Source organism: Passer domesticus, chromosome 2, assembly GCF_036417665.1.
Source record: "Passer domesticus isolate bPasDom1 chromosome 2, bPasDom1.hap1, whole genome shotgun sequence".
NCBI classification, from domain to species: domain Eukaryota; kingdom Metazoa; phylum Chordata; class Aves; order Passeriformes; family Passeridae; genus Passer; species Passer domesticus.
Window position 1 is genome coordinate 122,431,661 of NC_087475.1, and position 16,046 is coordinate 122,447,706.

The window sequence follows — 16,046 nt, forward strand, 5'->3', positions numbered from 1 at the left end:
AACAACCACTGTCACCTTTACAAGCTAAGACAATTGCTGACAAATAAAAAATGCCTGCAAGCTTAGAGTCATGCAAGTGCTTTTTTGAACATGCCCTGAAAGGGTTATTATCCAAGATGGGATCTCATTGCTCAAGAAGGCACCAGGGCAAACCACAGACCTGCCATATCCCAGAAACTGCTGTCACATGAGAACCCACCTCTGGCGCTTCTGTCAATAAAGACAACGGTTTCTATGTGCACAGAGAAGCGCCTCACACCAAGACCAGCTCAGAGTAAACAAACAAGGCACAATAAAGTTCCCCTCACCATTCTCCTGGACCCCAACTACACTGCAGCTCTGATCAGCAGACCCCCCCCCACCCCTCCCTTTCCAGTTCTACAGGGAGCACAAGGAAAACCCAGCATTACTGCAGCATTCGTCATCCACTGGGGCGAGCTGCCAGAGAAACACAAACCTCTGACCGTGAAAACAATTAAACCAGCTACAACCTGCCCCTGAATAAGGAAAGAGAAGGATACCATCTCCAAGCACACTCCTGCAAAATGGGGCAGATGAATCCTCCTCAATTTGCCAAAGGAGACTCAGAGTCTTTTATTTCTCTTCCATCCAACAAATTGCATCCAAAAAATATTTTGCTCCTCTGGGTTCTACAGGTATTAGGCACTCCTTCCCTCCTCACCCTCCACTTACTCCATTGCTATTGGATGTTCCATTGCATTGTCTTTTACCATCATCATCACTATCACTTCCAACAGGCAGTGCTTGCTAGCATACTCATTGTGGGACTCACACAAGCTGTGCCTTCCTTTGGACAGACATCTGACTCAGAAGCATTCCCTCTGAAATACTGTTAAGCTCCAGATGACCTCCAGGAGTAAATACTCAAACTCAAGAATGCTGTCAATCAGAACCATCCTAAGTCCCTGGACACTGCTTTGCTTTCTTATTTTTCTCTTTCCAAATTAGTGGAGAAGAAATGCTGCCCTGCTGCACTGGCAGGTGACTGACACAGAGGATCTCAGGACTCAGCTGATCAGTTCTCCAGGCTGTTCAAGCCAATAATATGGAGAAAGCGTTTTGTGTGAAAGTACAGACAGACCTTCTGATGCCCAACTACCTCTCAGGAAATAAATAATTAGAAGAGGAGGAAGGGAAAAAAACCTGAGATAGAAAGAGCAGGTTTACTCTGCTACAGCCTATCCAGGCACCTGGTGGAAGGGAGAAGAGCACAAGGAACAGAGAATCCACGCCTCATGGGTTTACAGCTTTCAGCTCATCCTAAGCTTTGCAAACATGGAGACTACCAGCACTGTGCAGCACTGCTCAGGTACTCAGCAGGCTGATGTGAGCACAGAGGGACCAGGAAGCCACACTGCCGCAGTCCTTGGGCTAATCCAGTAGCAGAGCAGGGATGGCATGGTGCACCAACCCACAGCAGCTGACTGCAGGCTCTTCTCCTTACCTCTGTGTGTTGCCTGACGGGGAGTTCCTCACTTTGGGGTTACTGGAATGCATTGACAGAAATCCTGAGCTCACAGTCTCACACACACGCAGATGGGCTCTCGTCAAGTTCCTCTGGGAGCGTGCCGCCAGAGGCAGCGTCGAAGCACTTTCTGCCGCCCGCTTCTCTCAGTGCTGGCTGCCTGCTTGCCTTTTTTCTCTTTGCTCCTCGCTGCTTTTGCACTGGGCACTTCCCTCCTGCAGCTCCAGCATTCTCTAGATGCGTGCCTCCTGCTGCCCAGGGGAAGTCTCGCATCTCCAGGGCACACTGAAAACCACCCCACAAGGAGAGAACAGAAAACCAATGAGGAACTTCCCAAGCAGATGTGTCTGGTGTGAAGCCATTTGTGGCAATTCTTCCCCCATTCCCAAGAAGGCAGAGAAGAAGACAGATGTGTATTTCAGACCAGAGGCAGCCCTGGCTGGCCATTCAGTTTACAGGCAGTGAGGCCATCTTCCCTTTGTCCAAAGCAAATCATTCTGGAATCAACAAAACAGGGAAGCACCTTGTATCTGAGCACTTGGATTCTGCATCCGTGCTTAATTTAAAGACACCTCACAGCAAGTCAGTAGGAAGCCAAAAGTACAAATCCCCAGCATGACTTAGCTATCCAAAATTCCCCTGTGAATGGCTGTAATCTGATATTTCTTAAGAACATAAACTCTGCTTAAATCTTTTGTCTCTTTGGTCCAATATACCTAGACACATGTTCAATGATGTGTGCTAAGGGCTACACAAAGGGAGAAAAATAAAATAAAATGCCTTCCTGACCACCTGTAAGTTACTGCTCCGTGTGATTACTCTGAAAACATGAGGGGGTTAGTCACTCATCATATCTATTAAAAAGGTCAAAAAAGCACTGGAGTAGTACCCAGCTAAATTTGCTCAGCAACACACTACACATTATTCAGGTTTAAAAAAAAAAAGGCACAAAAAAAGCAGCTGCTTTTTCAGCTTCTTTCTAAGAAACAATATGCATGACGCAGGCAGTAAGGCACATAAAGCTGTTTCTGTAGGTGGAAACTATTGAACATTACTGTTTACGTGCTTTGGGCTAAATTATTTTGGAACAAATTTCTGTCTTGTTTATGTTTCAACAAAATCTCTCCTGTTCATCTCACCTACTCAGATGCAAATCCACTTAATTTAGAAGCTAACCAAGATTTATTGTTAATGTATTAAGCATTGCTAGTTAAATATTATTCAAATGTAAATATTCCCAATATTCCTTCTCAGCACCAAAGAAGTCATTTCTTCCTATATATACCAAATGAAACAAAATACGTCTTATTAGGATGCGAGTGTCTTGAATTTTTTGAAGAAACTACTGTTAAAACTACATTTCAAAACAAAAAATTGGCTTATGTGCTGATGACACCAGAGGATTAAAAGACATGGGCACTCTGTGATCACCTCTGGCCAAGCAGAGTTATCAGCAACTTGTAATATTGAGCACTATGGTTTTTCAGTTCCCCAAATTTGTACAGTTGTGAGGTTGTGCTGTTACACATCTTAGCGACTTTGTGCTGCTCTACTTTAATATGATCCACACTGCAGTAGTTGTGTGAAGTTCTGCATCACCTACAAAATTCTCCTCTCTACCACACATCTCCTTAATGAGCCAGAGAAGCAATCCTACTGCCCATTCTCACCTCCACTGTGCTGCACAAACCTATTAATGTAGGGAATGTCTCTGCAGCAAATGTGTCATTTTAAAGGCCTCTTATCAGGCATAATCAGATGAACTCCAGTCTGAGCCACACACTCAGAGGACTCACATGCCTCTTTGGGGCTATTAGCTGGTTATCCCACTGATTTTGGGAACAATGTTGGAGTTACTCTATCCCTATTGTTCCTACTATCATGTTGCAATTACAGCTGGTTCTATTCAGATACATTACAGAGGAGAGAGAATCTCTTCAGGTGTATCTAAATTGTATCATCTTTGCATGCAAATTCGGCTCCTATGTCTGTTTTGTTAAATAAAACTGTAACACTATCAACAGCACCCAACTCTGCTTTCCAAGAGATTGACACATCTGTAAAAGTCAGTGGAACTCTGCGAAACTTCTGCACCCTCACTTAAGGTGAAGGTATGACTGAAAATACAACGAATTCCAGGTTAAAAAAAAAATAAGAACAGGAGTAACAGCATAAAAGCGAGCAGAGCTTGATGCTTACAGCAGGACGTAGATGCCTGCATTATAAACTTAAGTATCCTGGTTGCTTAATCCTCAGCTTCTCCATTTGGATATTTATACATTATGTTACCTTTTATTGCAAGATGAGAATTGTCTCAAGGGTCCCAGTCTTGCACAGTGCAATGAGAAAACATGAGGAGAAGAATCACAATCACACTGGCTACATGGTATTCCTGACATCACCAAACTTTCAAGTACTTCACCCACGGGTGGGAGGAGAACCCCCCAATTTTTTAACCTTACCTTTTTATTATTCTATATACACATCTTCCATATATTAAAAGCGATGTGTTGTGTAAGGGAACTGTGTTTTCCAATTTCAGTTTAAATTTATTCTTACCAGAGAGAGCTATAAAGGATACATCAATATATTCATTGGAGGAACAACAGCAACTCAACTTCCTCAGCTTCTTATTTCTGCACACAGGGAATGTACCATCTTTTATAATGTGAAATGGAATGTCTCATGATTTTTCTCAATGCACTTCTAACACATATATGCCTGGGAATCTAGGGTTCAATAATGGAAAAGCTCTAGAGAAATGTATTTTTGCAGCTGGAATCTGCCTGCCACAGCAAAGCCTGTATCATTGCTTTAAAATTAGAGGTAGGGTCAGTGACAGTGAATGGTCAAACCACTTTTCAAGACATTTTGGAAAGCTACATCCAAGGCTGTATCTTCAGGATGGTTTTAAGGTAAGGCAGGCAAAGGTTGCAAAGAAATGGGATGGTTCAGCTGGCTACTCATTCTCACCACATCAGGGAAAGATCTGAATGGGAACTAACCCAAGGGGAACAACAGAAATTTCTATTCAGCTGGATTTTCCCCCTGACCTGGTTGATCATGTAACCACATCACTATCATTACAAGCTCAGAAGAGGAGGTGAGAACAGGTGAAAATGTAGCCCCACCCCACTTGCTTGCAGCCTACAATTTGGATGGCTTTAAATTAATTCAAACTGCACAGACAAAACTCCACAACTGCATTTGTGGAGATAATGTAGATCCTTGTTTTTCCAACAAGTAGCTTACCAAGACCCCTGGTGTCACGACACTGCAGTACTCATCGTGGAGGCCATGAGTTGCAAACCACTTGTCTCACAAAAAACAGTCACCTGGAAAAAGGAGAGAAAAAATTTCACCAACAAGAACTCACAGCCAAGCTGTGCACCCCCTCCATGCATTCAACCACAGAAGCAGAGAAATCAAAAGCTGCTCTGATCCACCAAGGGAAAGCCTCTGCTCAGCCTTGAATGATTTATCAGCACCCAAGAAGCCACCATCAGACTGGAAGACTCTGAAGATCCATGCTGCCCATGGAGGGAAATAGGGCAGACCTGCTTTAGCACTCCCAAGTTTAGCCAGCTGGATTCCCATGAGCTCATCTGTGCTTAGAGAAGCTGGCACAAAGCTTGGACATGTCACCTTTCCTTCTCTGCACCCATCTCTCTTCAAAGGCTCACCTTCCCCTCACAATGTGCCCAGCAACTCCTGCCAAACCCTTGTGCTTCATACAAGCAACCTCCTCCACAGCCAGACAATGTATAAACAGAAACACCAAATATCAGGTAAAGGCAGGCAATCACATCTAGGGGAAAACCAGGCAGGTTTTAGAGGGAGGAAGCACTATCTACTGCTCTGGCAGCTCCTACTTCGCATCATTGCATACCCTACAGGAGGAAGGGAATCCAAAGCAAGTTAAGTGCCTGAAAAGTTCAGCAATCCAAGGAAACGCAGGCTCTGAAGAGCAGCTTACTGCTAAATTTGAGGTTAGTAAAAAAAAAAACAGCAGTGACCTGCCAGCTTCTCCCTCACCCGCTGTGAAAACTGCAAGACAGTATGAATCCAGACAACACTCACACTGTCAGGGCCAGTGTGGTATCTCAGAGCACTCTCAGCTATTTACACAGCATGGACAGCCTTGCAGTTAAAGTACAACTGCAAACTGAAACCACTACCAACATTTTTCTGTGTAATCCCAATGCATTCTGCTGACCAGATCTCCTGACAGAAACACAGGAGCTGGAGGCTCAACTAGTTATGCATTGTGAAAGCCTGTGCATATTCTCTTCCCTCCAACATCCTCCAACTATTATCTACTGCAGCTTCACCTTAATAATGTAGCAATGTGCTGCCATGTAATCCACTTCACAAAACCAAACTACAAAGCTAGTCCCAAACAATGCAGCTACATTCTCCACCCAGTCCAGCCAAATCAAACAATGAAATCATCAAGCGATAGACCATCCTTATCTAGCCAAGTCACACCTGCAGACAGAAGCTGAAACAAACACCTATCGCAACAAGCTGCTTCATCCAGTAAAACTCACCACAGCAGCACAATCATCCCTGAATCCAATTACCCAGTTATATCTCCTCTCCCCTTTCCCCCACCCCACCCAATGAAACAATACAGGCTAAGCCGTGCCAGTGCCAATACTGACACACCTCCACCAAAGCAGGGACAGAAATCACCTTTTCCCTTGAAGAGGAAAGCTGTGAACACCAGCACACATCAGGATGGAGAGAATCTGTCACAAACATTGCTCAGAGCTCTATTCCTTGAAAAATTCAATCCCAGCTTGGCAAGGAAGGACAGCCTGGCAGACCATAGCTCAGGATTGCAAGAGGGGCACCATCCATCTTTTAGGCTACCCAGTTACTGCACTGTAATTCCATTCCCTAGTGTCCCATCTCTGCTGCTCACCTTCTTGGTCTTAGCCCTGTCAGCACAAGGCAGTTTGCTTCACAGTGAATTTCAGGGCAAAAGGCTGAGAGCATGCACACAAAGCAGCTAGCACAGAGTAACTAATAAGATGCAAATGCACGTCTTAGTCTACCTTTCAGTTAAATATTTTGACCACCCTTGTAATTCCACAAACCAGCCACCATATTACTGTACTGCAAAGAGAAGGTTTTAAAAAAACCCCCAAACTAGCTAATTCCTATTTTATGGCCTTAAGCTGAAGAAGCTTGATAGTCACAAGTGGTCAAGTACTTGGAGGTATACAGCATTATGGCTATTCCAGCAGGAACAGCTGCAGTTATCACTGATTCACTTCAGTCTTTTCTCTCTCTTTGAGGAGGAGAATGTGGAGAGATGAAATAAAGGCATACCAAGTAGATAAAAGTATCAGACTTGTGGCCTGACTGTGACATAAAGCATTAAAGGCAAGAAACCTTTCTCTGCATACAAGAAAGAGCACACTGCTATTTTCCCCACGGCCTTTCTGAGACTGTGAGTGTCTGCTGGACTGAGGGTGGTGAGAGCTCAAAATCAGCATGGAAAAAGAAAAAAGGCTGGAGACCTGCTGCTGCAGAAAACAAATGATAACTCTGAATGCAAGCTGAGCCTGCACCCTGAATTGTATCTGTGACAGTGGAGTGGGTAAGGAAGGAGAGAGAGTGGAATAAGGGAAGAACAGAAGCTTTAGAAGGAACCAAGAATAGCAGCAGCAGGAGATACTTTAGCAAACACCGATCCTGACAGCCACCAGGAAGCAAACTTCTGTGAGTGCATCCACCAGTGGATTCCCTGTGTGACCTGAGAGGTGGGGCAAGGCAGTGAATCAGCCAACGCGCTCCTTCAGCACATTTCTACTGGGAAGGGCACCTCCAATTTCTCCGACCCTCATTCAACCACATGAGAGGGAGAAGAGCTGCACTGGCAAAAGGTGACTCCACTACACCCAAGAGCTACCACTGGTTTTCATCACGTGCTGCACTTACCAGTTATGTTGAGCATTTGCTTATTTTACACACTTGCAGCTGAGATGCACATTACTTTTTAATAAGCTGCTGTTTAATAAAGTACTTGATTACACACCTCATTGATAAGGAGAGCGACTGGCAAACAAGGAGGACACAGGAAGTGTTATTCAAAGCTTTTATTGAGCTGTCTAACTCCCTTAAGATTATGTAAAAGCAAATAGATTAAATGAATATTCTACACCCCATACATCTCCCTATGACACTTGAGGACAGAGGAACACAAGACACTTCAATCTCTTGAAGCAGTCCTAATTTTTAGACAGGGCTCCCTACCTAGGGCTAATAAATACACCTTTAAATCTGTCTCTGCCTCCTAGCAAAAGCTGTCCTCCTCATCCTTTTCCAGGAATGGATAAAGCACACTACTAGGATTGAACTCATCATCATTCAAACAGGTCTGTCAAAAATGCAACCTTACCTTCTGCACACCAGCTCTGTACCCGACCCAGGACAGCAACTCCAACCAGCATAAGCCTATCCAACTCTATCCCTTCCAGCACTTGTGAAGATATAGAAAATATTCAGGAGACAACATTCCTGTTTCATCCCACCAGGTGCCCACGTGCTCTCTGGTACTGCCACAAAGGAGGCAGTGCTGACTGATGGCAAAGGCTGGACAGACTTATGATTATTGAAATATATTTGTGCCCATCTTCTGCCAGGTCACTCGGCCCTTTTTCTAAAGCAAGGGCAGAAAATACCTCAGGTACCTTCAGATAGGTAACTTGGATACCTAAGGGTAGGTAGAGATAAGTTGTTCATCTAAGGTGATTAGAGAGCAACTCACAGCCAGTCATCACTTTCTAGATGGTCCTAACTTACACTGGACTTTCCTGTGTTCATGTCATAACAATAAAAAATGATATACAAGTTCTCACAGTGTCCCAGAAAATTCCATCTTACCACATCAGAGAAATCACTGCTATTCCAAAGTCTGCACAGCATTATCTCTATGCTCACAGTTTTAGACCAGAAATTACTCTCAATAAACAGAATAATCAAGAATTTGTAGCAAATTAAGTTTAGGTGACATGAATGTGGGGACTACACAATTTCCACCAGGCAGCATTGCAACCTCCACAGGGAAAATACCTTCTTCTGCATGTGAGGTGTGTAAGCATCTCTGTTAAACTCTAACTGAGTAGGTTATTGCCCACAACCACCTCCAGCCCTGAAGCACAGAGAAAGGGGCTCAGCAAAAACAGACCCACCTAAAATTAGCACCTTGAAGACCAACAGACACAGACAGGGAAAGGGCATGCAAGATTCTACACTGTTACATGGAGAGAAGTTCCCTTGTAAGAATTTAGGACCACAGCATAAGCCTCCCAGAAACTGTAAGAATATTTAATCAGGCCCATGCAAATGCAGGAGGGTGCAGTCACATAATGCAGCTCTGCTGAGCCCACCTGTGCCTGCCCATCCACACCTCTCAAATAAGACAGTACAGACACCCTTCCTCCCATACTTTCCCCCACCCCCTATCACCACAGACAGGGATCTTTCCCAAAGAACAAATCTGTCCATGCTAAACAACAAAGACCACAGAAAATCCAACCTTTTGCTCTACATCCTTAAAATGCGCAGTGAAGACAACCACTGACAAAGCACAATACCAACTCAAAGGCTCAGAGAATTGTTTTATGAGTTTCTCATGTCACTATCCCCTTTTCTGAGAAAATGGTATCTCTAGCAACTATTCTCTTCCTTCTGACAAGTAAATGGATAATCAACAGTAGCCATGATATAAAGGCTGTATAAGTAATCACTCTTTTTAGGTACTTTAAAAAATCATTCTAAAACAGTTTTTTGCAACAGACATGCTGCCCGCTACTCTCACAAGCGTAACTTTCAAGAGCTGTGAACAACACTAACACTTCTTGTCAAACAGACAACTATATGTCCATTAAAGTTTATTTTAATGTATTTAACAACACTTCAGTGCATTATTAATCCAGTGGGGATGCATGGCTGTCCTAGACAGCTTTTGACTCCATACAACTCCTTCCCCAAAGCAGTGGAGGAGACAAACACTCACGGACACTGGTGATCAAATTCAAGGTGTACACAGACAAACACTGAGAGCTTTTCAATTTCCCATCTGCTATTATGTAAAAAACACTTGAACTACTTGGTTCACTTGGGACTGGAACAAGCTCTTGGCAGATTCTGACACAGTTCCAGAAATCAGTCTGGGGAAAAAGCCAAAAGAAAAATTCTTTTAAAAAAAACCCCTCAAAGCCTAAGCTACAGCTATCTGCTTCTGTACAGGAACATTCTGAACGCTTCCCCTCGGTGTTGCTGCCATTTCAGCCTCAGCAGCAGCAGCAGTGGTGCTGGCAGGTGCGGGCCAGCCGGGGCGCCGGGGCCGCCGTCGCGCACCCTGTCACGACATCGCGCTGACCTCAGCTCAGCCCCGGCGCGCTCCAGAGCAGCTGCCAACATCACTCCAGCTCCACCTCTGTTAGCAGTGCTGGGAGCAGTCTATGTACTTTACAAGTGGAGTTTGGAGCTCCCTACGTGGAGGGAGCTTACCTGAGCAGCAGCCGGGCTGCCATGGAGTCCCGGCTATTGTAAACATTGATAAAGATCAAAAGCTCGAGCAATAAGGCATTTTTCAAGAAACATTTTAATGGTATTTCCCTAATATGTGACAGCCTTCTGCAGCTTTCCATGTCATGTTAGCAGTTAATAGCCTTAGCATCAGTCAGCATTGCATGCAGGAGTCCAGTGGGTAATGAGAGTTCTCTATGTCCTGCTTTCATAGCTTTGGCTTCTGTCAAAACTTCATTTACTCTTCAGGAGTTAGGAGAAGCCACAGGCAATCTCCTTCCCCTTACTTCTCTGGGTTTATTTTTTCAAAAATTTAAATAGGGACATCAGCATGAACAACCACAGGTAAAAGACACCTGTGTCAAGCTTGCCAGCAGGCCATTCTCTAGAAACTAATCTGTTGAAAGGGTCTGGGGAAAAATATGCTGAAATACTGTTTGGGGAGACAGGACAAAGGAAGCAGCAGTTTTTTCTTCTACAAGTATTAACACCACACTGCTTAAACAAAAGGCTTGGGAGAAACAAGTCACTAATCAGTTCAGCACAGAAAAAAAACCCAAGTGCTTTCTCCGTCCCTTTCAGCATCCCTTCAACAGGCTTCCAGAATGAAAGATAAGAAGCAATCCTCAGGCGAAACTCCTTGGGCTGCAATCTTGTCAGTTTTCATAAGCTAAGTGGGTCTGGGATGGGTCAGTACAGGACAGAGCTCCTCTGAGAAAAACCCAGTGCTACAGCAAGCAGTAATTCCCCACTCTGCTGCAAGGGGCCATGACACACGACACCAGTCGGAATTGCTGGGGGCGAGCCGTACACCTTCCTTCATGTTAACCTTCACCTTTTCAGCTCTCTGGCCTCTCTCCTCCCAAATGAGCACTTTCCCAAGGCCCCCCTGAGCATCACTACCTTCCAGCAGTGCCTGCCAGACCAGTTTTCATTCAGGACTGTCACCACCAGCCATCCCTCTGCTCTGCTCCTCTGCACGAGCCCTCTTGCTGTTCTCAGGCACCTGGAGAGCTCAACACCACAAACCCAGCATTCCCATGGGAGCAGAGCTGAAGAGTTACTACATCCCCTGCAGCTCACTGCTGGGTAAAATGTGTGCCAGGGTGTGCATGTCCCTGGTGCCCTGAACCTCTCACTCCTTTGCTTTTAGACCCACATAAGGCATGTGAGAGGCAGCACGACCCTCAGTGACACAGTGCAGTGATTCCACACTGGCTTCCTGGTTATTAAATGCAGGATCCTCCACACAGCAATGACTCTTCTAAGGAGTAAGGCACTTCAAAGAACTCCAGCAAGCAAAAACTGCATGTACACAGTACTCCACGATGCTACATGATTATATCAAAGCTGCTGGGATGAAAAACTGACATTTGATAAATAACATGAGGTCACCTCAAAGATCTCAGAACACTGCATGTAAAAATGTTATTTTGACAAGAAATTAAGCAATTGTATAATCAGGTCTATTATCAAATGTACTGCTTTGACACGATCTTATAAAAGTATGAGGAGCATGCAGTTCCAATTGCTGCAGGATCCTCCCTCACTCAACACAAGATGTAGGCATTTAATATTCCTCTAGTTAGCCACGCATGTACAGCACAGCCTAACGCACTTCAAAGTATTTACTGTGCTGTATAAACACAGCGCTATTTTCAAAGCCTCATAACTGTCAAATCAAAGCTGGCTTTCACTAAAGCATTCAGAAGCATTTCTGCTGGATGGTGGCTATTTGCCTGACAGTTTCAACCTTCTATCCCCCAACCACAAGAAGGTTAAATATTTTTTGTATATATGCATATATATATAAAATTATTATTTTCAAGAGGCAGAAGAAAGCATTTTCTTGCTAACGAGCTGTCAAATCATTTTGACCTGAAGTTTTTTTTTTACTTTTTTCTCTCATACATACATATAAAATGTGGTGGAAAACTTCCATTCCACCATCAAAAGTCCTGAAAAGAGTCTCTCCATACATATGACTGCTTCAACTGTCCATTGTACCAGCTGTCCCTGTTGAGGCTGTGGCTGCTCACCTCAGCAGGCTACAACTTGGTTTTATATTACACTGCAAATACATTTCTAATCAATCCTCAAACAAATCCAGATTGGTACATAGATAAAATGCTGCCATTTCACAGGCAGTGGAACAGTGATATCAAGACACCTGAAGAAGTCAGTTTAGTAAAATGCAGACAGCAGAGCTCTGAGCAGCCTGAAAAATGGTCTGCACTGCTTGATCTTACCCAGTGTTTTATCAGTGAACCACTAAACCAGAATTTTTGTTCAGGTCTTCACAACTGTGTACACACTGCAAAGGTGGCACAGATAGCTTGACACAACATACACAGGCAGACTCACAGACTTAAAGCAATTTGTAGAGCGTAAGTAACATGGTCGAGTAGATAAATCACAGGCACGTTAAGAGCCAAGCTCTGTTCCCAAGTTTGCCACCAAATCCAAGCAACCCTGGCTTTAAAAGAGCCCATGGGCCCCAGCCACCCTGCTGATAAGGTAAAACAGATATCTGCACCCTTTGTTCAGAAGGCAGAGAGACAACCACAGGAACACGGAGACCATCAGTGACAAGGTGGGTCAGTGATTTAAAGCTCTCTTGCTCTGCTACTATGCAGAGCCTCACCAGAAAGCCAAGGAGGAAAAACACAGAGACACTGCTTTCTTAAGAGGCCAAACAGCCATGAAAACAAGACACCCAGCTCAGAGTAATTGCCAGTGCTAGGAGCTGAACAGGCAGCTCTGTGGCTATCTGTGCCTGCACAACTGCTCTGCACTCAATACAGAAAACAGCAAGCTCTCCCTCGATTCCATATGCAGCTAAATTATTGTGTATATCATCCACTCTTTATGCCATCAACTGTACCACCAAGGAGCACGTAAAACCAGCATTGTTTTCAAGACTACAGCACCCAATTTTCAGTGAAATCTCAGGGCATTGCTCCATCTTTCTTTGTTGAAAGAAATCATGTCAGTGATAAAAGGCACTTTTTCCTTCCTTCGAAAGGATTTCATTGATTCTGCTTAGGCTTTAAAAAACAAACAGGCCAACCACCTTATAGCTCCACTGTTCATCTCCCTTCCCTACTCCACAAGCATCTTCTTGGAGGCAAACAAGGAAAATCCCACTTCTGCTTTTAAGTCTCTCTGAAAAAAAGGGATCTCTCTATAGAGATAACATTAATTCTTCAGCTATAGTTAACTGCAATCTCGTAACAGTATTTAAAATAAATTCAATTAGTGTTGTCAAAGTAGATCAAAACCAGAGTGCTCAGATTCAACTCTGCAGAAGAATATGTAAGAACAACCCACAGAAGCAGGAATAAAGAAAATGTAAAAAGTTGTGAGGCAGCAGTTCACTTCACGATAGCCACAGTTTAGTAACTCAGACCAGATTTCAGGATGCTTCACCAGGATCCAACCAGAAGCCTCTGGCACATCTCATATGCTGGTTCTGAATCCAGTTTCCAGAGAGGAGTGTGAGAATACTGCAGCAAACCCAGGCACAACAGGCTATTCCATCCCTCTCTTTCCCAATATAGAAGCACAACTGCTAGAGCAGAATAAAAAAGAAGCCTTAGACCACAGGCTTAATACCTCTTCCAAAATTTCTACTGCCACTGATTACGATAATTGAATATTCTTCATATTCTTAAAGACATCTGATGCTTTTTAACTCTTGTTGAATTCTTGCTCCTCAGCAAGATTCTCACAGCATGAGTTTCACTGCTTAATTGCAACCATACTAAATAGTCTATCGTCAATTTACAGTACATGTTCTGTATCATCAGAAAGTCTTGAGGCAGCAGAAACTCTTCCATAGCAAAGCCACCACACTCTTCTGTTGGCCCTGCTTAAAGCTTCTTAAAGAGGGCTTCTCTTTTGATACCTTGCATACACGTTCAGAGATGATTTTTGGCAAAAAGAACAAGGTAAGCTGGAGGAACTGTTCTCAGGCAAGGGAAGCTGTAACAAACAGGTGTCAAAAACATTTAGCAAGTTTAGCAGACTCTTAGCGATACACTTAGATGAGCATTCCTTCTGGCAGCAATGCCAGCTTAGAGAACTGCTGGTACCAATATTTACTGCCACCCCTGCACCACGCTGTCTGATGTGCCCGTGGCCAAACGACAAACCAGTTTGGCAAACTGAGGCAGGCTAAGTATCATCGTTTCTTTGCCAGGCTACTTCTAATCCAGCTCCCTGATCCGTTCCAGCATCCAGCTGCTCCAAAACAGCAGCACCAGCACACACAGCAGGGTGGTGCAGAGTCAAAACAGATGAGCACCAAGGACTCCTCCAAACCCAGCTCTAGCACTGAAGGAAGAGCTCACAGGAATGGGAACAGAGAGCAGCTCGGCCCACAGGTAAGGGTGCAGTCACAAAGCACACCCCTGCTTCTTCAAAAACATAAATCAAAAGTTAACACTTGGATTCAGCACATTAAATGTCACCTATTGTTGCTAACCAGCGTTTATGACCCTGCATGTTCCTAAAGGCAGCCCTTTGGAAATTTCCCAACAGATCGATTTTTTTTTTTTTTTGTTCAAGTTCTTCAAGATCATCTGGACTTCCTAATTATGAATAAAGTTCCTGTTCTTCTGGACTTGTATAATCCCTACTACAAAGGAGGTCAAGCTCCAAAACAATTAAACTTTTAAAGCAGTAAAAAAAACCCAACAAAACCAAACCTAACAGACAAATAAGGGTACATAGGGGAAAGCTCTTTTAAATTCAATAGGTAAAGCAGTGCTTGAACAAAAATTCGGCAATGAAATCTCCTTCCATTCACAAATTGCTCTGAAAAACTGAGTTAACACCTTTATTTTGCCAGCAGGAAGACTAGAGGGACTCCAGCAGAGCCTGTAAGCAGGAAATCCAAGCCCACAGCAAAACTTGCTGGGTTAAAGGACTTCATATCTATGTAAACAGACCACAGACCTTGGGGAGGCAGAGATTTCTGTGAAGTCCAAGGCCACACAAACGAGTTAGAAGGATTTTATGAAGGCTGCCTGCATTGCTGTGAAGAAATTCTGACAAACTTCTACAAAGCAGAAGAGAAAAACCTCTGCAAGGTAGCACAGCTCACATCTAAGATAAAATTAGTTTGAATACTCACTTGAGTGTAATTGCTTCACAGGATAGAGTTGTTGGTGGTGTTTGGGGTTGGGGTCTTTTCCTATTGAATTTATAAAAGACCAGCAAAATTCCTAAGCCACAGGCACAGTTTGTGAGGCAAGAGAACTGACACAGCATGTCAAGAATTCAGAGGAAAAAACAACATCTAGGAAGAAACATGTAGAAATAGGTATGGGAAGTCAATGTGCTGCAGAGTAGCAGCCTTTGAATAGCTGGGAAATATGGATCAAAGGTACTCCATTCTTATCCACATCAAACATATAAACTGCTCAGAAAAGCTGTAGTATATGAATATTTTAGCCTTGTGGCTTACATTCGCCTCAGTTTCTATATTTGGATATTTGGTGACAAATGCAGTTTGGCTGTGCACTAACCCTAACTGAAAACAATCCAAGCACATGAACTGTAAAGATGAAATGCAAGATGGGGGGGGAAGGAGGGGGAAAGCACAGGGAAGAAAGAGTCCACACCCTTTGTAGTCATAATATCCAGAAGAGATCTACAAAGTTTCTGGTTGTATGACCAGAAACCTATTTATTTTCCTCCACATTAACATTCAGGTCCTGCCTAGCTTAGAAGACTGTGTTGACCAATAAACAAATTAACTCATCACAAGAGAGAAAAGCAAAATAATTCCCCAAAACAAACAAGGGAAAAAAACCCAAAAAACAGTGTACAAAAAGATGGTCACAACACTACTATCATAGTCCAGCTACTCCCACACACCAGAGCAAATCACAATTTCTCCCAGAACCTCTTTAGACATCTAGGAGCTAAATAATCTGTGTTGGGAAAACTACACTTGGAAGTCATAAACAGAACTTTTACCAAACACTGCAAAAACCAAGTGCACAGGCAC

General features: G+C 43.7%; 1 protein-coding gene across 8 annotated transcripts in view; it reads right to left on the bottom strand.

Moving 5' to 3' along the window:
* The window catches only part of BCL9 (BCL9 transcription coactivator), a 69,145-nt gene that overhangs the window by 21,652 nt on the left and 31,447 nt on the right, over positions 1–16,046 (bottom strand). For all 8 annotated transcript variants that reach the window (XM_064411009.1, XM_064411008.1, XM_064411007.1 and 5 more), the window contains exons 2-3: positions 4,739–4,821; positions 1,466–1,771 (exon numbers count right to left, since the gene is read on the bottom strand). In XM_064411009.1, the coding sequence (XP_064267079.1) occupies positions 1,466–1,518 (53 nt within the window). In that variant the 5' untranslated portion in view covers positions 1,519–1,771; positions 4,739–4,821. The remainder of the gene's footprint in view (positions 1–1,465; positions 1,772–4,738; positions 4,822–16,046) is intronic.